At 43.1% G+C, this 23,564-nt stretch overlaps 2 protein-coding genes across 2 annotated transcripts in view; one reads left to right on the top strand and one right to left on the bottom strand.

Moving 5' to 3' along the window:
- The window catches only part of Shc3 (SHC (Src homology 2 domain containing) transforming protein 3), a 160,570-nt gene extending 151,515 nt beyond the window's left edge, over positions 1-9,055 (bottom strand). The window contains exon 1 of the mRNA XM_013023461.1: positions 8,247-9,055. Within this exon, the coding sequence (XP_012878915.1) occupies positions 8,247-8,732 (486 nt within the window). The 5' untranslated portion in view covers positions 8,733-9,055. The remainder of the gene's footprint in view (positions 1-8,246) is intronic.
- Positions 9,056-11,207: 2,152 nt separating this feature from the next.
- Positions 11,208-23,564, top strand: part of Cks2 (CDC28 protein kinase regulatory subunit 2) — a 96,015-nt gene continuing 83,658 nt past the window's right edge. The window contains exon 1 of the mRNA XM_013023369.1: positions 11,208-11,320. Coding sequence (XP_012878823.1) covers positions 11,208-11,320 — 113 coding nt within the window. The remainder of the gene's footprint in view (positions 11,321-23,564) is intronic.

Genomic DNA, 23,564 nt, shown 5'->3' with positions numbered 1-23,564 from the left:
CATGCACGCAAGGCAAGCGCTCTACCACTGAGCCACTTTCCCAGCCCCAATAAAACCTTTTTTTAAAAATTTAAAAAGGAAATTATTTTCAGGCATAAAGGGAAGGTAGGAAGAAAGGCTGCTTAGGGTGGAGGAGACCTAAGGAGGATGTCAATACACTTACATAGTAAGAAAAATAAAGGTAATTAATACTTAACCCTTAGTACTTCCTGACTATTGTACCACACTGTACATTGAGAGGTTGAATCTATCATATCTATGTGATGTATGCAACTCTGAAAACTACCACTGTATACCTCCTCCCATATCCTTACATGGAAGAGTTATCCCTGAAAATTATACTACATTATCCAGATAGCAGTTACTAACCTATGCCACCATACCCCTGTCCTGGGATCCTGCCCAAGACAGTAAACAGAGAAAGCAGGGGGGTGAGAGTGGAGACAGTGAAAGATTGGGTGTCTGTGGTTCACAAGGGGACATCACATTTCTACAGGATAGCCATCATTTTCTGAGTATTTTTTTCTCCCACCTCAGGTAATAAGTCATTCTGCAAACAAGGTTTTTATCCATTACAGGAGTTGTGACTTCCAGTGAAAAAAGTCACAGCTCAGTTATTTAGAGAGTACAGCCACCACTTCTTCATAAATAGCAGTTCTTTACAAAGTAGTTTCTACATCCCAGAGGATAGCAATTCAGAACCCTTAGCCCTAGGAAGGAGTAGGTAGGCAGAATGTGCCAGGAGCTGCCAAGCTTCCATGGGTCTTACCAATCTGGACAGCCAGAGGACAGATAAAAATGTCTTAGAGTCTAGGGGGAGGAGGAGCTTAGGACCAAAGGACTCTAGGGCCAAAGAGCACCAATGCCCCTTGCCCACCTGTCAATCAACCTCCCATGAATAGCTGTACTTCCTGATAAAACCTCACCCCTGGCTAGTCCCACTTTCTGGGAGGACTTATTTATTGCAGTCTCTTTAGCTTAGCAAAACCAAACAGGAATATGAAGAAATATGAAGATACAAGAAGGGCACAGCACTAGTGATTCAGCCCTGTAATCCTAGCTACTCAGGGGGCTGAGATCTGAGGGTCACAGGTCAAAGACAGCCTGGGAAGGAAAGTCCATGAGACTTATCTTCAATAAACTACCAAAAAGAAACCCAGAAGTAGAGTTGTGGCTCAAGTGGAAGATCACTAGCCTTGAACAAAAGAAACTCACACTCAGGCCCTGAGTGTGAGACCCAGGACAAGCGCGCACACACACACACACACACACACTTCACATGAGCAAATCTTAAACTGAGAAAAAATTGTACATTATTACTGTTAGGATTAACTACAAATTAGGAGTAAAATACTGTTTCCAGCTTTGTGATCAGATACTATAACACAAACATGCATTATCTCCTGGGTGTCTGTGGAGAAGCTGTCTCTTAACACCCATGATGATGACACGTGCTGCTGCTGCTGCACTTGATTCCCCTCAGCTGGTGACCCTAGACGAACACTTGGGTCACCAGGTAAACGTGGCAATTTGAGCCTTACATTCTGTATAGCCAAGATACTCTGAGAATCTTCTAAGATAGTCATCTTACAGAAAGGAAAGGCTTATTTGGGCTCACTGTTCAGAGACTTTAATCCATGGTTGCACGGCCCCACCAACCATAGGGCTGAGGTGAAGTAGCACATCATGAAGCCACTATGTATCAGAGCAAGGCAGTTTGCCTCATGGTAGCCCTGAAGTAGAGAGGTGGGAGGGGCAGGATACCAATGCTCCCTTCAAAGACACATCCCCAACGGCCGAACTTCCCCCTATTATAGTCTAATAGTATCTCTGCCTTTGGTGGATATTCTAGACTCAAACCATGTTACTTCACAGGCTGAGTTACTAGTTTACCTCTTATACCCATCTTCTCCTTCTGTGCCTATCCACTGTAAACCCTAAACAAGGTTCTAAACATTTCTCTAATTGATTTCCATAGAAACTATAACAAAATCTGAGACTCTTCCAGTTGACTTTATGTTGTCATCTCTCATTCCACATCTCCATAAAATCAAAGAGTAGGAATCCTCCCCCCACACACGCTTCATAGCACAGTGGGGTGGGGTTGAGGCATTTTAAGTAAAACTTCAAAAGTTTATGTATAGGGGTGCTGGGAAGATGGCTCAGTGGTAGAGTGCTTGCCTTGCATGCATGAGGTCCTGGGTTCCATTCCTCAGCACCGCATAAGCAGAAAAAGCCAGAAGTGGCTCTGTGGCTCAAGTGGTAGAACGCTAGCCTTGAGCTAAAGAGCTGAGGGACAGTGCCCAGGCCCTGGGTTCAGGCCCATGACCAACAACAACAAAAAAAAGTTTATGCATAAACTTGCAATGTATGTGTTTGTTTGAGTGGACCAAGAAAAACTTGAATATTTGGTTAAGCATTGTTCTGGGTGTGTCTGTGAGGGTGAAGCTGGTTAAGATGAATATTTGAATCCATAGGCTGAGTAAACGCATGGCTCTTCCCAATGCAGGTGGGCCTTGCCCAATTAATTAAAGTCCTGACTAAAACAGAAAGTTTCACTATCCCCCAAATAAGAGGGGATTCCTCATGTCAGACTGCCTTGTGGGGGGATATGAAGTTTTAGACTCAAACTGAAACACCTGTTCCAATTGCATTAGACGTGGAGAAGAAATCACCTCATTCACAATGCAGCACTTGTACCACAGCAAAGCTCTCGAGCCTTAGAGATCAACCCTACCACAACTGTGCCCCGATCACCTCATTCCTCCCCCAGTGAGGACGGCAAGATCCAGAGATGTAGGCTGATGGCTCAAGGGCATAGTGAGCAAGAATCTGGTGCCCTGCCTCTCAACAGGCTAGGACTAGGCCTTGGTGCACCATCACCCAAGCAGGAGCCAAAGCCACAGATCAGCACACCCTCATAGGAGCCTGTGGCTGGACAGGCAGTCTAACAGGTTTCCATGTTCCACCCTGGACTTTATTTACAGAGTATTCTGCAGTCCTCAAAAATATGAAAACTAGTCAAAGGCAAAACTTGGTGGGAAGGCAGAAGTACAGAAGTCTTTTCTTTATAGGATCAAAGTTTTATTAGTAGCTGATCTTTCAGAATGATTTTGTTTTTAAACGTGAATAGAAATAGATGAGCTCACTGGGTATTTTTAGCAATATGGCATTTTTCTATTTTCTAATGATAAAGAAAATAGCTCCCACCAAAAGACATCACAAATTGTCTATTGTTAGTTGTTGAGTGTGTGTGTGCATGAGTATGTAATGTGTGTAGTAGGGTGGGTTGGGGGAATGTGTACATCTATGATGTGTGTGTGTGCATGTATGTATGTATATATATATATATGTGTATATATAATATATATATACATACACACACATACACACACACATGTGGAGTGTGCTTTTAATACTTCCCTGCTGTATCATGCAGTTCAAAGTTGAACTTCAAGCTGTCTTCAGACAGCTTGGACATCAGTCCAGGACTCTTTAAAACCTAGCCTTGCCTGGTACCAGTGGCTCATGCCTGTAGTCCTAGCTACTCAGAAGGCTGAGATCTGGGTTTGAAGACAGCCCAGGCAGCAAAGTCTGTCTTACTGCCAATTAACCACCAAAATACCAAAAGTGGAGCTGAGACTCAACTGGTAGAGTGCCAGCCCGAGAACCAGCACTAAAGTCAAAAACAAAAACAAAGGAAAACCCTAAACACCTCCTCCTCCCTCTGTAGACATGTCTGACTTTTTCCTTCTTCACATTTCCTTGAATATTGCCTTTGAAGCTGCTAAGCCACAATAGCAGCCCTAGGTGATCAGTGTTCCAAACAACCTTGACTTTAAGGCAATAGAATTTCAAAGTGGGCAATGCCATCACTGACAGCCATTTGTATTTTGGTTACCCTGTTAAACTCAAATATAAACTGAGTTTTAAAAAGAAGTTGAACAAAAATATTCATTGTTCTTTGTTGTTGGATTTTTTTTCTTTCCTGTCTATCCAAAGCATATTTTCTTGTTTTTCTATGTTACCACAAGTTTGTTTGGTTTTTAAGTGTCTGGAGTATTTAGTGAGGCCTGGATGATGTGAGGATAGACCTCGGGACTCTCTGGGTGCATATTCTGCTGCATTTGACAGAAAGATGGAGGGTTGCAGGAAGGACAAATTAAACTTGCTTTGAGCTGAGCACCTGTGGCTCACGCCTGTAATCCTAGCTACTCAGGAGGCTGAGATCTGAGGATTGGGGTTCAAAATCAGCATGGGCAGGAATGTCTCTGAGTCTCTTATCTCCAATGAGCCAACAGAAAACCAGAGGTGGTGCTGTGGCTCAAAATGGTAGAGCAGGGGCTGAGAAGGTGGCTCAGTGGTAGAGCTCTTGCCTTGCATGCATGAGGCCCTGGGTTCGATTCCTCAGCACCACATAAGCAAAAAGAAAAAAGCCAGAAGTGGCACTGTGGCTCAAGTGGTAGAGTGCTAGCCTTGAGCTGAAGGGACAGCGCTCAGGCCCAGAGTTCAGGCCCCATGACCGGACCCAAAAAAAAAAAATGGTAGAGCACTAGCCTTGAGCAAAAGAGCTCAGGGACAGCACATAGGGCCCTAGTACAAGCCCATGACCAATAAAAATAAAATAAGTAAATAATAAACTTGCTTTGAGCTTTGAATGCTAGTGTTGCTCAGAAACATTTTCCATTCTTTATTAATTAATACCATAAGCTGCTGCTAAAATGATTTTCTGCTTCCTAGATGACCAATACTCTTCCCCCTTCAAACAGATACACACATTTCAGTATTCACTCTCCAGTGAGTAGATGAAATTTAAAGATGTATGGATCATCATTCTTGTGTGCAATGCCCTAATATTACTTATGATTCATCGGCATTTCTATAAGAGGAAAAACTTTCATATGATTGTTCTGTATACAAATTTTCAAGGAAGCTGAAAAACATCTAGGGCCTTTTTCAATTTAGAAAAAAAAAGAGTATAACTACTGTAAAAGGTAACTTAAAAGGTGCTGGGCCTGTGAGTTAACTAAAAGCAGGATAAGAACTGGATACTCCGTCCTCACTCCCACTTTACATCAGTATCCATTGATTTGAGCCATTTTCTCCTGCAGTTACTTCACAATCACCTTGGGCTCTGGGAAAGACTGGATTTACCACCAATAAGCATCTTGTAGAAAAAGACAAACTGTCCTTCAGTCAGGCAATGCCTTCTTATCATCTTGTGGTAAAAGGTGAAACTGGCCTAAAAAGAACAGCTAAGATTTCAGGAATCCACCAGCCACGCAACTTGTTCCTGTTCCCTTCCAGTGGTGAAGCGGTAATGTCTTTAGAACCCCATCTGAGCAATCTTGAAACAATGGACTATCAGGCCACCTGACACCACCTCTGCCCACCTCTGAACATGCCTGTGATTTGGGATTATTTTAACTATGCATACCTTTTCATCTCCTATCCTCAATTTTCCCTATAAAACTAAAACAAATGTCTGGACCACTGAAGACAGCTGAAAGATATATTGAAGTGCTGTCTTTCCATGGCTGCCATGTAATCAATCTCCTTTATCTAGCTGTCTTTCACTATGTGGCAAACAGGGGCCAGATAAAGAGACATGGCCTTAGAGGAATGGCTCAAGTGGTAGAGCACCTGCCTATCAAACACAAGGCCTAAAGTTCAAACCCCAGGACCACCAAAAAGAAAAATACATCAAAGAGAACAGTAAGTCTTTTCACAAACTCTAAGCCTTCAGATTTTATAATTGATATTCGGTCATATGATTATTCATGTCTATCTACCAAAAGTAAGGATTGTTATTAGTATTAAGCTCAACTTTGGTCCTCAGCTCCACCCAGACCTGAGCCCCTCCCATCCCTGGAGTTCCCTCTGTACAGTTGGCCCCTCCCCCTCACCTTCCAGACCCACCTGAGCTCCCATCTACCTCACTCCCGACCCTCAGACCCTCCTGTTATCTGGATGGTGAAGGGTGCCATGTGCTCCCTCTTGGAGGAAATATGGCTCCTCCAATAAACCTTGTAATCACCTTTCTCCTGTGCCTGCCTGCCTCTGCGTGGTCCCCTGGGATGGATGTGTGGGATCCTTCAAGGATACCAAATGAATTACTCAAAAATCAGTAAATAACACCAAATTAAGTTTTATGCCAGTTTCATTACTTTAAAATAAGTTTGTGGTTTTAAACTTAATATGGTAAGAGTTTGCACATGTGCACCAACAGAGGGCCATGTGATCATTTGAGTCAAAGGTGCACACAAGAAATGAAATTATCCTTCAGTGTCTCATTTCCTTTCTGCGTGATTGCAAACTTCTCCAGGAAAGCAGAGACCACGGCTGAGTTTATGTTCACACGATGCTGAGGGGGTGAATCAACCACAGTATAGAAGACTCATCATGCCTTCTGGACCCCTGGGTAATTGAGATCCCAGAATATATATGAACTCTGAGCACATCCAGTCTGACATGAATCTTGGAATAACAACTGCTAGTGCTAGGCTAATTCACAAAACCTTGTATGAACAGAACACTAAATCAGACAGAATAGACTTAGTATGTTTGTCATTGTTTTGCCACACCTGATCTTTAGAACTAGATGTCTGTCTTCAATTTAAAGCAAAACCAAAGCTCTGAGAACTGTCTCTCAATTTGAAAGCTACCCTCTACAATCTACATGACATATATAAATAACTTACAGCTTTGCCAAGATCTATTTGTCTATTGTAAATGTAGGCTTTTTTTTTGTTGGGGGGGAGAGAATAGCAATTGTAATACTACTACTCTGGAAGTAATTAATATACTCTATTAATAGTTAACCTCAAAGTTGTCAGGGCTTTTTGTTTTGATTTTGTTTTAGCTCCTTGATAAATAATTTAAATAAGCAATACAAGAAGAATATTCATTTTTCTTTATGGTAAACTGAACTAAATGTGCATATCTTATGCTGATCCCTTTTGACAAAATACAATGATCCATATTCAGAAGCTGAGGAAGCAGGTCAAATTAAAATGCAGACTCAAGAGGGGGTGAGGCTCTATTTTTAACACCAGTGGTCACATTGTTTAGAGGTGCTTCTTTGGCAGTTAAAGATAACCCACAAAGAAATGTTACTTTGGTAATTTGATTCCAAAATTCCCAAGATACTACATTTTCCCTGAAGATGCATTCTGCTGAATTTTTGAATTGGCTCTGCAGCTCTTATTTACAGATATAGTAGAGGTTTCTCAATGAAATTAATGCATGTGGAGTAGAGTTTGTGGCTCATATCTTTTCAATAAAAGAATCATGTCCTGAGTAAAATAAAGCCATCTAGATTGTTCCCTGCTTTGCCTGGAAGTGTGTCCAGTTGTAAGGTTGTGTCTGGCTACCGAAAGCATAGGCAAAAGGAAATAAGAGCTTGGTAGATTAACTGAACTATGGTCAGTCTTTGCCCCTTAACTATCATGGTATGATTGAATAAGGGAGACATTCTCCTAAGCACATTATGATTTTCTAATTCTTTACACGGCAAGTAAAACTTTTTTCTACCCTGTGGCTCCCTGGCCCAAGCTTAGGCCCCTTGGCGCCTATTTAAATGGAAGCCTACAGTTACTGGAAAAAATAGTCCCGAATTTTCTTCTCTCTGCTGTAAACCAAAACCATGCCTTAAGGAATGAAAGACAACATATCAAAGATAACTTTTCTGGACCAGAAAGTACAATCTGTCTGCTTGGAAGCAAGACAGATTTGGTGTTGCCCTGCCAAGGGCTGTGGTAGAAAGAACCTGTCTACCCTACCACCAGGGAAGGCGCAGCAGGCACCGCCACTCTGCGCTTCTGTCCTCGCGGAGGGGACTGCCCACAGCTTCACAAGTGTGTTTCATAAACATCAACTAGGCCAGACCTTGGGATAGGCACCCAGGGATAGGCCCCTACAGGTAAAAGAGGCACTGGTTCTGATGAAGCCAGGTGGAAAAGCAAGCCAAAAGGGTGGATCCTAGGTCAAAGCAGGTCGAGTGAAGCCACTTTCCCTGTCCCCCCTCCTGCCACACCATGGATTCTAGAAAAGCACATTTCTAGTTGATCTGATTGCTAAGAAGTGCGCCTCTCCTGTGACTTCTGAGGCAGGGAGTGTTCCCCACACCCTGGGGCTTCAGGAAAGGGGTCGGTCCCCAGAGAGTCCCCCATCCCACCCCCACCCCCGAGGATCCTCTGCCAAGTTGGCCCGCCCGCCTCCCCCCCCCCCCACCTCCCTGTACCCACCTTGACGACATAGGTGACTCCGGGCCCCAGCACCTGGTCGCTGGAGTGTGGCACCCCCCGAGGGGGCCTGGGCAGTGGCTCGTCGCCCGGCCGGCCCTTCCTGCCGGTGCTCATGCTGACAGCCGGGGCGCGGGGGGCCGGGGGCGCGCTGCTGTCCCGGGCGGCCAGGCTGGGCGCGCTGCAGCTCCCCGAGAGCCGCGCTCCCGCCCGCTCCCGGCCGGCCGACGACAGGCCGCGGAGGCCCGAGCTGGAGAGTTTCAGGTGGGACACCTTGTGAAGCAGGTGGCCCAGGCTGCCGGGCCCATCTTCGGACGCCTTTCGCAGCCCCTCGCCGGACACCAGGTAGGGGGTCGCCGCCCGGGTGGTGCGCTCGGCGGAGACCTTGCTGCCACGGCCACCACCGCTTACCGACAAGCTGTGGAGAAGGTCATCGACCGATGTCACCGAGTCATTCCTGAAGCGGTTGTACTTGGTGCGTGGAAGCATGCCCCTCTATGGGCTCGCCGCATCCGCCCCGGCGCTGCTGCTGCTGCTGCTGCCGCCGGCCCCGGCGCGGGCTGCCGCGCATAGCAGATGAGCCTCGGTTCCCCCCCCTCCCCTCCCTCCACGGGACAAGGAGCAGGGAGGTCCTAGGACAGTCTTCCAGAGGAGGGGAGGGGGGGAGCGCAGGAGTGAAGAGGACCGAGCCCTCCAACCATCAAAAGCCAGCAGAGCCACAGCCGCGCAGCCCCCGCCCGGGAGACCGCCGCTCGGGGTTGGATGTGTGGTTTGCCAAAGTCATAGTTGCCTCGGATGGAGAGCGCCCAGCTCTCACGGAAAATGCATGACTCACTGTGAGAGGAGACCCTTCTCAACAAAGGCTCGGTGAGCACTGCGTATCACTTCCTGTATCAAGAAAGAGGAGGAAAAAGAAGGGGGGGGGGAAAGAAATCTGACATCCACTCGTTGACAGCAACTGGAACCAATCGTTTCTCAAATGCCTTTTCCCCCCTACCTTCCCAGATATTTTCTTTCCAACCTTTTTTTTTCACCCCCCCATCTCTCCCCTACCCTCGATCCAGTATCTGTGCCAAAGGGTAAATCCAGTTCCTTCCAATGATCAGATGAACTTTTTGCAAACCAATTATTCCGTGGTAGGGTTGTTTTCTTTTTCTTTTCTGTTCTCTGTTCAGCTCATCTGTGTGAGCCCTAAAGCCGATAGGGAAGCATTAAAATGTGACGAAGCCTTTTTCCCCCCACTTCTGAAGAAGTCTTCAGTGGATCCTGATGAATTCTTATTCGGAAAGCAGCAAGATTTTAAAATAAAAACTGAAAAAAAAGCAAAAGACAAAAGAAGGAGAGGATATAGTCACCCCTACTTGAACATAAAATACCAGTTTGATATTGGTAGGTTCAGGGCTTTTCTTTTCCATCTCAGATCAACAGAGCAGCCATGACGAATGTCTTTGTGGCAATGCAGCTCTTCCGGAAAAACATTTTTTAAAAAACTAAAAAATAAATCTGCGTATGAACTTCTGCACAGTGCATCTGTCACAGGGTCTTTCCTGCTGGAATACAGCGGTCTTTCTCAGCCAGGGTTAAGTTAAAAATACATTTCCAAAAAGGAAAAGTGCTTCTTTGATAGGTGGCAACAGGCTCCAGAAATCCATTCCAAAGAAGAGGCAGCTTTTCAAGCTTCTTTCCAACAGAATGTGTTTAAGCTCTGGGAAAAAATGACTAAGAAATGCGACCAATACATTTCAGTGTTTCTTCCGTCACTGCTGCTCAGAGCCCTGCAGTCAAGAAGAAGAAAATGCAACCACTCAATAAGAGGACGTCAAATCTATGGGGGGGGCGGGGGGGGGGGATTGGAGGGAGATGCTTTGGGTTTTTTTGTTTTGTTTTGTTCTGTTTTTCAGGAGTCAGGCTCAGGCCTTGCAGTGACATGCATGTGCAGGCCTTCTTCCTCCCAGTTAGAACAAGGCTTTGGCAGCCCCTAGAAGGTCTGCTCCCAGACTCTTGAGACCCACTTAGCCCTTCCTCCATGGTCTCTGCCAGTCAGCCTTACACAATTAATAACCTGCCACACAGTGAGTGACACACGAGCTGTCAAAGTGTCCCAGTAATTTCCTCTGCAAACAAATGAATTCACCTCTAGCACACTATCATCAGGTCACCCCGAGTCTCCTCACATCCAGAACTGAACATGGGTGACACATGAGATCGAGCTTGGTGGAATGGGGGTTTCATGAGGCCACTCATGAGGGGCACCCAAGCGAAGCCAGCTCCCAGGAGACAGGAGTGCAAAGAAGCCCCGCCATCCCCCACCCAGGAAACACGTCCCCAAGGCCTCTCCTCTAGCGCTGCAGCCCTAGCCAAACAGCCACCCGGCACTCACTTTTTTTTCCTTCCCCTCGCTTGCATAGCAACCACAAATGCACACCCCACAGGCAATTTTGATGGTTATCAGAATGCCCCTCAAATCTGAAGCCAAACAGCCCCGTCATTCTCAAACCGTGCTCTTCATTAGAAGCAGACAAAAACTGTAAAAAAAAAAAAAATGTGAATGAAATGCTGTTTGTGTGAATGAAAGGGCTAGCGAGCGAGCGTTTCTGTGAATGAAGCCCGGCCTTGCAGCCGCTGCCAGGCAATCCCTCTGGGCTCCAGGGGCCTTAGCCAATGAGCAGCCGCGCCGATGACTCATTCAACAAAGGCTCGCTCAATAGTGGAAGATTCCATTTCAATCAAGGGCGGGATCTTTTATCCAACTGCAGTGTGGGAAGAAGAAAAAAAAAAAGAGGGAAAAAAATCCACCCAGCTTCATCACAAAGATGCTGGGGGCGGGGGGGGGGGAGGAGAGGGGGAACAGAAGAGGGCAGCTGTTATGGATAGAGATAGAGAAGAAAGAGAGAGACACAGAGAGACAGACACAGAGACAGAGGGAGAAAGTAGATTTAAAAGGAAATTCAAGAAGATCGGGTCATGTCTGAAAGTGAACAGGACCAGCCTCTTGGAGGTGAGCAGCGGGGCCCCAAACTTTCATTCACCCTTTCATCGACATCAAGCATCAAGGCGCATCATGAAAGTGCCATTCGGTTCAGCTTTTATTATGAATGTACACTGAATGTGCATTCAAAGCCTAAGCTCCTGGCCCTTGATTTTCCTTTTATAAAGGAATAGAGAACACCTCTGTGGCTGTCTTCAAGGAGGAAAATTCCAGAGCTAACAGAGTTAACCCTTTAGCCCACAGCAGACTTTGAGTTCTTTTACCTTATTGAGTTCTTTTATTTTTCTGAATGGAGGGAAAGGAGTCCTTTAAAAATGTGAATAACTGTACAAAATTTATTACATATGAAAAGATATATATACCCAAAGACTATGATTAATATTCCAAGAGCATAATAGTGCAGTAAAGCTACACATATCTGGAGGACGGCATGAACATTTTGAAACATAAGAGAAAAGCAGAAAAGCCTAACAGTGTCTCAGCAGAGAATAGAGCTGCCAAGTCGCTCATTCACAAGATAGATCTTTATTCTCCCTGGGGAGTTGTGCAGGGTTATTTTAGGCCCTATTCCCCAAAGCCTAAGTCTTTGGTTTATCAACTGGAAACACCTAGAAACGGATGAGAGGAAAGATTACTATGTTAGGTAATGGTAAATTTAGACAAAATTTTCATAGAGTGTGTGATGGTCTGTATATAGACTGTCCTCTCTGAAAACTATTGCAATCTAATCTTGGTGAGGTATTATTTAAAGAGTAGATACTTAATATGACCAGGGGTGTTGAATGATCTGATTGAATCTCAGTGGCTTTATAAAAAGAAGGAGACTAGACAGGACACACACACACACACACACACACACATGCACTTACTGAGCTACATTGGGACTTTGCCAATAGGAGACATCGCCAGATGCAGCCCCATGAACCTTGGACCAGAACCATGAGCCATAATAACTCTTCTGGTCATGAGATTGTGTTCTTAGTAATACAAAACAGACTACAAGGATCTAACAACATTTTTTTTTTTGGTCGGTCAAGGGGCTTGAACTCTGGGCCTGGGCGCTGTCCCTCAGCTCTTCAGCTCAAGGCGAGCGCTCTACCACTTGAGCTATAGCGCCACTTCCGGTTTTCTGGTGGCTTATTGGAGATAGTAGTCTCACGGTCTCTACTGCCCAGGCTGGCTTTGAACCGCGATCCTCAGATCTCAGCCTCCTGAGTAGCTAGGATTACAGGTGTGAGCCACCAGCGCCCGGCTTCTAACAACATTTTTTAAAAAGTACTCTGACTCTGAACCTCCGTGAAGGAGCTAACGGAGAGGTCTCCTTATCCCTAAGACCCTAAGAGATAAGCAGGGAGCCAAGACACCTAAGGGCTAAAAAGATATTTAGATATTGATAAAATCATATCCTGGATTTCTTGTGTTAATAGAAAGACTTGTGACACACAAAAGGGTGTAACTGAACCTGAACCCTATAGAAAATGATAGCCCTAGTCTGACCATCCAAAGCTAAGAAATCCTCCAGTTTATATGTAGAAAGTGTCAATAATATAGTATTCAGTCTCAAGAAGTTAACAGCACATAACCTAATTTTCCAGGAATGATGACCTATGTCTACAAGCTTGCGATCTGTGGGGGGCATTCAGGGCAGTTCTTAAGCCTTCCCACATTCCCATCTAGACAGTGCATTTTGGCTTTGTTTTGCATCAAAAACCTACTCCCAGTTGTATCTCCTTCATGTCTCTTCTTGAATTCTTTCTCAAACAAGACCAAGAATTTTTCACACCCTAGACCTAGTCAACAGAATCTAATAACAACAACATCCAGCATCAGTGACTGAAAAGAGTGCAGAACAATGCCCACATTTCTTCCCTGTATGATCAGGCTGAGGGGTGGAAGGGTCCTATCCATCAGAGTGTGCTGAACAGGCAGATGAGAGGGAACGGTGAAATGCATATGAGTGGTGGATTTTTTTTATTTTTATTTTTATTTTTGTCAGTCATGGGTCTTGAACTCTGGGCTTGGGCGCTATCCCTGTGCTCTTCAGCTCAAGGTGAGCGCTCTACCACTTGAGCCACAGCGCCATTTCTGTTTCTTTTTTTCTAGTGGTTCATTGGAAATAAGAGTCTCACGGACTTTTCTGCTGGGGCTGGCTTTGAACTGTGATCCTCAGATCTCAGCCTCCTGAGTAGCTAGGATTACAGGCGTGAGCCACCGGTGACTGGCTGGTGGCTTTTTTTTTTTTCACATAGACGTGTCCTGTGCTGATGAGCAGACTGGTTGAAACCTGAAAATGCTAAATTTGCCAGATGGCAGCTGAGAAAAAAAAGTCAAGATGCCAGGTATGGTGGTTCATGCCTAGAATCCCAATGCTCAGGAAGCAGAGGCAAAGAGGATCTTATTTTAACCCCAGCCAAACCTACAGAGTAAGGACTCTCCCCAGCTCCCCCAGCCCAGCCCCAACCATTTCAAATAATGTCAGAGGCAAGCTGTTTGCCAGTGGCTCATAACTGCAATCCCAGCTATTCAGGAGGATGAGATCTGAGAATTGTGGTTTGAAGTCAACACAGCAGGAAAGTCCATGAGACTTAACCACCAAAAAGCCTGAAGTGGAGCTGTGGCTCAGTGGTAGAGTGCCATCCTTGAGCACAAAAGCTCAGGGTAACATTCAGACTCTGAGTTCAAACCCTAGAACAACTAAAAAAAAAAAGGTCAGATTTTACAGAATAAATATGGAAACCCAGTTTAGTAAATTCCATGAAAGAATGAGTATGAAGAGACAGTGGTGGTTAGCAGTCATGACCCACCATAACTTGATGGGTAAGTAATTCCAGCAAATACCATAGCAGCAAAGCATAGCAGTTATACATGAAGAGTTTATATTCCATTTTGCACAAAAGAAAGCATTGTGCCAAGACCACACTGAGTTAGGAACAAAAAGGATAATCTAGCTCTAAAAGGGTAGATTAGTTGGGATCTAAATCCCCGGGACAACCTCTTGGCTTCGCAGGCTGGAACTAGATGCAAAAGACATATTATTTTAAAACATCTTCAAAGCCATGCCTCACTCCAATTTAAGGAGGCTGTATAAAGTGGCTATTGAGACCTCTCTCAATAGGTGATGGTGCACATCCCTGCAGATCTTAGCAAAGAGAATGATAGCAACTGAAAGAGAGACAAAAAGTGAGTGAAAAATAACTAGTATTTGTCTGGGACAGCAGTAAAGGTCAAAAGCTATGTACATGTGACCAGATTAGATGATGTTAAGTGAAATGAACCCCAAGGTAGGGACACAAGTGTTTTTTTTTCTTTCTTGCTATTGTTTCTAACATATCTATAATGTACCATGTGATTTTTTTTGTTGCTTTGTATGTTCCTCCCCTATTTTCACTGTATTTGATGTTGGTCTAATTTGGGGAGGGGAAGAGAAAAAACAAAATGCTTAAATAGGGATACAGGTTGATCCATTATAACAATGAGATGCACAAGACACTATGTTGAAAAACGAACTACAATTTAGGCTGGGGAGGGTACGGGGGGCGGGGGGATAGTTGTGGAGGTGGGAGGGAAGGGATGGTAGGGGAAAAACAAAGGAGAAGGCAACAATGCTTGATAGGAAATGTAGTCATTACATTGCTCATGTAACTGTAACCCCTCTGTACAGTAGTTTGACAATAAAAAACTTATTTTAAAGAAGCAAAAAAAAGTGAGTGAAAAGACCATATTTTACAGGAGAAGGAATGAAATGGAAGGTAAAATAACATACCATACGTGTACATTCAGCAGAGCACACAGAAGATGACAGAAGAGCTAGAATCTGTTTAGACTATGAGAGCAAAATAGAGGAGAGACATTAACAAGCAGGAAAGAGAGAAAGTGCAGAATGTAAGTTTTGTGTTCAAAGTGTAGCATCTCGCCCTTAGGAAGGAAGAACAAATTGAAAGATCCTTGAAGGCCCAGGTAAGAAATGAGTCCCCTCCTGTATATCTCATAGAGACAGGTTCAAGTCACCTGAAAGGACAGTTGATAGACAAAGAATTCATAAGATATGAAAGCCATTTATGGCTTTAGGGCAGAAAGAACGGAAAGAAACTGAGTCACTCTTGAACCAGTAGAATTTCAGAAAAGAAGCTGTCAAAATGAGTTGTAGTTTAGAGAACTAATCACTGGCAGAAAAGAGACAGCAGGAAAAATAAATATCCAGCCCTCTCTTTTCCCACTCTCTGATTACCTGTCAGTGCTCCCCATTGACCAAACCCATAAGAAGCTAGCAGTCATTCGGGTACTGGATCAAGCTGAGGCACAGAGCTGGCTGTGAAGAGCAGAGCCTACATCATGAGTAGACACACTGGCAGAGAAATTTGTCTGTGGCCATGTTAGGAACTCAAAAGACATTATGATTATATCCCTTGGGACCTACCAAGAACATCACAAGCCAAGATATTATAAAGACATTTGCACATCCATTTGTATATTGCTGCACTATTCACAATATCCAGGGTATGGAAACAGTGCAAATGCCCTACACTAGGTGAGTGGATTCCAAAAAATGTGTCATTTGGAAGTGGTGCTGTGGCTCAAGTGGTAGAGCTCTAGCCTTGAGCTGAAGAGCTGAGGGACAGCACCCATGCCCAGAGTTCAAGCCCCATGACCGACAAAAAAAATTAATAAAAAAATGTGTCATCTATACACAATGGCTGGTGATATGTCATGGAGTAGAGACATTGTCATTCTTCCCTTATTATTGGGCTCTTTGGGTATTTCTAATATGTCAATGCCAACCCAAAACAAAGTATTACGTATAGCTCCTGCTTTGTAGCCACTGAATTATTTCTCAGTATACTCAATCACAAAGGGAAAAAGTCTGTCATTCTTGATTATTGTTGTCTTAATCAGTTTTCCATTACCATTAAAAAAATAACTGAGATATCCAAGTGTAGTGGTACAAGACTGTATTCCCAGCACTTAGAAGGCAGAGGCAGGAGTGAAGTCCAAGTCAGCCTAGACCTTACTCCTCAAATGAGATGGGACCTTACCTCAAACACAAAATACAAGGGGTGGGGGGGGGGGGGGGGTGGAGTGGGTGGGAGGATGGGAAGGGATGGGAAGTGAAACAAAGGAAGAAGCAACAATGCTTGATAAGATATGTACTCATTACTTTGCCCGTGTAATTGTAACCCCTCTGTACGGTATTTTCATAATTAAAAAAAAAGGAAAGAAAGAAAAAGAAAACCCACCTTAGTAACTAAATTATTAAGAGAAAATGATTACTCAGGCTAAATAATTTGTATGTTCCAATTCAACCGGTAGCTTATATACTAATATACTATATATACTATAAATATTCATGCCTATATTAATACAATATTCAAGGTGTATTCATTCTTCCATAATTTCTCTTCTGTATGGATTTGTTATGATTGATCCATAATTATATATAATAATTCATATCTCAAACCTATTTTGTCATAGTAGTTATATATTATATTTCTCTTCATGTGTGCATTATTATTTGTTCCAAATTATAAAAACTAATAACCTAAGTAACCTATATTTGTATATATAAATCACATTTTCTTTTTATTTCATATATATTTCTTTCTTTCCCTTTATTTTTCATATATGTTTTAGGATTGATACATACTTATGGATACTAATATATGCATGAAACCTACTAGTATAATATCTATCTTTCATATCTTTCATATGGATACATGTTATGATCATATATGCCTTGTAGTTCATATAATATTTATATGCCTCTTATTTATATATTCCTACTTCCACATAGAGGTTTTATGTATTACAATTCATGCATAATTATGTATTAGTGCATGTATAACACCTCTGTTGGTATGCTATGTACATGTAATGCATACTATCCCTTTCATATGAAGAGTCAGTAACAGCTGCCCCATAGCATCAGACAGTAAACAGCTGACTGCCCAGAGGCCTTTCTAACCTTAAGAATGACAACCTTTTGTATAGTTTTTTTTTTTTTTTGGTCTGGCCTGGGGCTTGAATTCTGGGCCTGAGTGCTGTCCCTGCACTCTTCAGTTCAAGGCTAGTGTGTTACAAGAATGACAACCTTTTATGTTCCTATGGCAAGCAACCAGCCATAGTTTTCCAACCTGAGAGAGTTTTTGAGTCTCCAGGAGGCTTGTCACACACTGACCACTGTCCCACACAGTCTGATTCCTTTGATTCCCATTTAAGCAAGGCTGCTGCTGCAATCTCACACTGGAAACTCAGTGCATGGAAACATTCAAGTGCAGAGCAAAACACCCTGTGTACCTTCTGACCAGATCTGGAGGCTGCAAGATAATCAAGCTCTGGGAGGCTGGCAAGAGGAAACCCTTGCATACCTTCAGAAGCAGTGTTTTCCTGGAGCACAGAAGAGCCCTGTGACATAGCACTGTAACACAGAACCTAGCTGCATCTCCCCTTCACAACCACCAGAAAAGCATCCTAATCCAGGAATCCAGGACTTTAACCCCCCCCAAAATCCTGCAAATAATAAAATATGTCTTAAAAATATGTAACAGCATATAACTGTAACCCCACTGGATATCACCTTTATGATAACAATAAAAATTTTAAAAAAGACATGTACCAGGTCCCTTTTTTTGTCAGTAGTGGGGCTTGAACTCAGGGCCTGAGCACTGTACGTGAGCTCTTCTTAAGCACTCTACCACTCTGAGCCACAATGCCACTTCTGGTGTTCTGTTTGTTAATTGGTGATTAGAGTCTCACAGACTTTCCTGCCTGGGCTAGCAATATCATTGAAATGGCCATACTGCCAAAAATGGTATACAAATTCAATGCAATCTCTATCAAAATCCCAATGACATTCTTTACCAAGATAGAGAAAACAATCTAAAAATTCATATGCAACAACAAAAGACCTAGAATAGCTAAAGCAATTCTAGGCAAAAAAAAAAGCAGTGTGGGTGGTATCATAATACCAGACTTCAAACTCTACTACAGAGTCATAATAACAAAAACAGCTTAGTATTGGCACAGAAATAGACCTGAAGATCAATGGAATAGATTAGAAGTCCCAGAAATAAAACCATACACTTCATGTTATCTGATATTTGATAAGGGAGACAAAGATATACAGTGGAAAAAATTAGCCTCTTCAATAATTGGAGTTGGAAAAATTGGGCATCCATATGCAGAAAACTAAAAGTGGATCCCTTTTTGTCACTATGCACTAATATCAATTCAAAGTAGATTAAAGATGTCAACATTAGACCTGAAACTTTGAAACTACTGCAAGAGAGAGTAAGAGAAACATTAGAACTTATGGTAGAGGTAGGAACTTATTGAGTCCCAGGAACACAACAGATAGGAGAGAGACTTGACAAATAAGACTACATCAAAATAAAAGATTTCTTCAAGCCAGATGCCAGTGGTTCAAGACTGTAATCCTAGCTACTCAGGAGGCTGCGATCTGAGGATTGTGGTTCGAAGCCAGCCTGGGTGGAAACTCCATGAGACTCCTATCTACAATTAACCATCAGAAAATCAGAAGTGGTGCTGTGGCTCGACTGGTAGAGCACTTGTCTTGAGCTGAAGAGCTAAGGGACAGCATTCAGGCCCACAGCTCAAACCTCTCCCCAACCCCCACAGCTAAGGACATAGTTACTAAATTAGAATGACAGCCAACAAAGATCTTTACCAGCAATATATCAGCAAAGGCCAATATCCCTAATAAACCAATCACTAAATGGGCAAGGAAGCTAAGGAGAACTTCTCAGAAGAAGAGCTAAGAATGACAAGAAACACATGAGGAAATATTCATCATCCCTGGCCATAAAGGAAATGCAAATCAAAACAGCTCTGAGATACCATCTCACCCCAGTAACATTGGCCAACATTGTGAATTCAAACAAGAAATGTTGGCAGGCATGTGAGGGAAAAGGGGACCCTACAGCACTGTTGGTGGGAATGTAAACTAGTACAACCACTCTGGACAGCAGTCTAGAGACTCCTTAAAAAACTAAACATTAAGCCGGGTGCTGGTGGCTCACGCCTGTAATCCTAGCTACTCAGGAGGCTGAGATCTGAGGACCATGGTTAGAAGCCAGGCCAGGCAGGAAAGTCCATCTCTTATCTCCAATAAACTACTAGAAAAGCGGAATTGGTGCTGTGGCTCAAGCGGTGGAGCACTCATCTTGAGCTGAAGAGCACAGGGACAGTGCCTAAGCCCAGAGTTCAAGCCTTACAACCGACCAAAAACAAAAACAAAAAATCAAAAAACTAAACATTGACTTTCCCTACAACTCAGCCATATCACTCCTGGGCATCGACCCTGAATGTCATGAGCCAAGGTATGACAAAGCCACATCCATATTCATTGTCTCACTATTCACAATAGCCAAGATATGGAAATACCGTAGCTGGCCCACAATTGAGTGGATCCAAAAAATGTGGTACTTATTCACATTGGAATTTTACACTGCCATTAGAAAGAATAAAATATTGTGATTTGCAAGGAAATGGATGGAACTAGAACAAATCAAGTTAAGTGAGATAATCCAAGCTTAGAGAGACAAACAGTGCATGTTCTCTCTGATATGTGGAAATTAGACGTAAAATGCACTGGAATATGACAAATTATACAGGATTCTATATACATACATACGTGTACACACTCACACACACACAGTGAGACAAAAGAGGATACTCTTAGGACAGAAACACAAAGGCATTATGCCTACATGCCTCTTAGTATTTATATAAAATAATATACATACTAAAACAAACTCCAAGATATGGGAAAATACTTTTTTTTTTAGTTTTGAGTTTTTGATGATTCTGTCTCTTTTCCATATGTATTGCATATTCATGTATATATCTTTGGTAAGGGGAGGAGGGTCCAGAATTTGAGGCAGAAAGGGTGAAAAAGTACAGCAATGGAGCTCACTGGACATTAATGAAGTGAGCTATACAACTTGTGGGAGAGAGTGAGGAAACAGAAGACACTAAAGGAAATATACTCATTACCTGACTCGTGTAATTGTAATCCCTCTGTACATCACCTCTATAATAAAATAAATTAATTTTTTTAAAAAGAATATCCTCAAAGAGCCAGCGCCAATGGCTCCCACCTGTAATTCTAGCACCTCAAGAGGCTGAGGTCTGAGAATAACAGTGTAAAGCCAGCCCAGGCAAGAAAGTCCATGAGACTTTTATCTCTAATTAACTAGCAAAAAGCTGGAAGTAGAGTTGTATCAGAGCTGTGTCTCAAGTGGTAGATCAGTAGCTTTGAGCACAAAAGCTCAAAAACATCATCTAGGCCCTAAATTCAAGCCCAAGAAGGGGCACAAGGAAAAAATTATATATATATATATAAAACATATATTATATATATACACACACACCCACATATATATATATATATATATATATTCTTAGAAAGAATCCCAATTTGACCTCTCAAAATGTGGTTTCTGTTTCTCTGGAAGAAGTTCACATATAACAATGGAGAGGGCCAGGTGCCTGTGGCTCATGACTATAATCTTAGCTACTCAGGAGGCTGAGATCTGAAGATCACAGGTTCAAAGCCAGCCCAGGCAGGAAAGTCTCTGAGACTCTTATTGCCAATTAACCACTAGAAAATCAGAAGTGGTGCTGTGGCTCTTGAGCTGAATAGCTCAGGGACAGCACCCAAGCCCAGAGTTCAAGCCCCAGGACCACCACCACCAACAACAAATGGAAAGGGAGGAAGGAGGGAAACAAATGGATGTTAGGAGAATAAAAAGTCTATTAATCTGACAAAGAGAGGATTACAAAGTTGACAAATCCCAGAAAATAAAACAAAAATGTAGAGTAATGGGAAATAGAACAGGCACTCAAATCACAGGGGAGTTGCAGAAGAAAAAAAAAAAGAAATGTGAGTCAGAGGCTCTCACGTGTAATCCTAGCTACTCAAGAAGCTGAGATCTATAAGGTTGAGGTTTGAAGCTACTCTGAGTAGAAAACTTTGAGAGACTTCCTTCTCCAGTTAACCAGCAAAAACCCATGCTGGATGCATGGCTCAGATGGTGGAACACTAGCCTTGAACAAGCAAGTCAAGAGAGCCCTGAGTTCAGACCTCAATAAGGCCAATATAAAATAAAAGGAAAGAAGGGTAGGAAATAATCCATGTATAAGCACATCCAGACTGGAGGGGTTTACTAGGGACCACATATTGATGGAAAAGCACTAAACTGGAGTGTGTGTGTGTGTGTGTGTGTGTGTGTGTGTGTGTGTGTGTGTGTGTGTGAATGGTATAGCACTTGTCTAGCATCCACAGACTTGCTCCACTAAAGGGAGCAAAAATAGGAAGGGGAATGAAAAGGCCCTTGAGGGCCTGTGGACACACGCAGAAAAATCATTCTGTTCGGGGAAGTATTGGAGGTAAGGACTCTGGAAAGGGAGAAGTAGCTCAGATTAAGAAGCAGGAATCAGAGACTGAGAATGTGGCTTAATGGCAGAGTGCTTGCCTAGCATGCATGAAGCCCTAGGTTCGATTCCTCAGTAACACATAAACAGAAAAAAATGCTGGAAGTGGCACTGTGGTTCAAGTAGTAAAGCACTATCCTTGAGTACAGCAGGGCTCAGGGGCAGAGCCCAGGCCCTGAGTAAGCCCCAGTACTGGCAAAAAAAGAAAAAAAAGATAGAGGAATCAGAAAGGCTGAAGACTACAAGCTTCCTTCAACTGTTTCCAATTTTTGATCCCCAAATTAAGTCCTTTTTTATCTCTAGGAATTGTGGAACCAAATGGCAAATGCCAATTAAGCAGAGAAGGAAACTTGGCCAAGAATAGAAAAAAGAGATAAAAATTCCAAAATCAACTTCTTAGCTTGTAGGAGTGGGGAAGTTGTAAAAGAAATGAAAAGAGGAGACAGGCTAATAAAGGGAAGGAATATTCATGTCCTCTGTGAGAATGGGCAGGGCAATTCAAACACCTCTTTTCACTCCTTTTATGGTTCTTTCCAGTCATCACTATGGTAATTGTCAGCTGTCATGGGGGGGGGGGAATCATTAAGCATGTAAATGGTATTATAATGAAGTTGGCAGTTGTCTGCTGGTTACTGTTACAGCCTTCTTAGATCCAATCAGTTTCCGCTAGCCCACCTGAAGAGGAACTTCAGTCCCACAGACATCCTGTCCTCAAAGATTAAGGTAGGGTAGAAATTTAGCAGGTCACCCAGTACAAGATTAGGTCAAAGGAACTGTTTATAGATTCATTTGTATGAAACCACTTACAAGAAAAATTTGTTTTTCCTTGACAGCTCTATATCTGGTGGTCCTACCAGTAGGAGCTGACTGCAAATGTATTTACAGAGATCTAAGTGAATCATGCTGTTGGATAAAATTTCTTATGACTGTTAGCATGGTGAGACCCCACCCAGAGCAACTGATACCGCTTGCTCTGGACCACGCCCATGGACAGTGTTCAAGGCCCTCCATCCTCAGTGCAAGGAAGTTATCAGTCATTCCATTTGTTTGGGTGGGAATGCAAAATTGTAGTCAGTAGGGCACCAGTGGCTCATGCCAGTTATTCTAGTTACTCAGGAGGCTGAGATCTGAGGACCACAGTTCAAAGCCAAACCAGGCAGGAAAGGAAAGTCTGTGGAAAACTGGAAGTGGTGCTGTGGCCCAAGTGGTAGAACACTTGCCTTGAGCTAAAGAGCTGAGGGACAGTGCCCAGGCCCAGAGTTCCAACCCCATGACAAAAGAACAAAAACAAAAACAACTGTGTAGTCACATTGGAATACAGTCTAAAGCTACTAAAGCAGATAAATATTGGGCTAGGAATGTAGCTCAGTGATAGAACACTTGCCTGGCATGTGCAAAGCCCTGGTTTTGGTTACCAGCAAGAAATAAACAAAGGTACTTACTCACCCTTATTCCATTTTGGGGAACCTGCCCACAATAAATGAAAAAAGTACCTACGAAAGCCCTGGGCCTAAATATCCAGAGTATCATTATTCACAGCAGCCCTAAAATTAGAAACCACCCAAATGTCCATCCACCTACTGATGAATGAAATACTACTTAACAGTAACAGGTGATACACTACTGGTACACGCTATCCCCTCAAAACAAAAATTATACTGAGATAAAGAAAGGCAGACATAACATCCCATCAGATTTTTTTAAAAAATCATCTATGGAAAATATCCACATGAGACCAGGTAGGGGTGGTCTAAAAATGGACACAAAGGAAGTTTATAGGGTGGGGGATATGTCACCAGAGATGAGAAAGGGACAATGACAAATCCTGATAAAAGCAAAGAGGGATCCTCAACTCAGCTCCCAATATTCTCTCTATCTAATAC

This window comes from Dipodomys ordii, unplaced genomic scaffold (assembly GCF_000151885.1).
Source record: "Dipodomys ordii isolate 6190 unplaced genomic scaffold, Dord_2.0 Scaffold68, whole genome shotgun sequence".
In the NCBI taxonomy this organism is placed as follows: Eukaryota; Metazoa; Chordata; class Mammalia; order Rodentia; family Heteromyidae; genus Dipodomys; species Dipodomys ordii.
The sequence above is the reverse complement of the archived record's forward strand: the minus strand, read 5'-3'. Positions and strand labels throughout refer to the sequence as shown.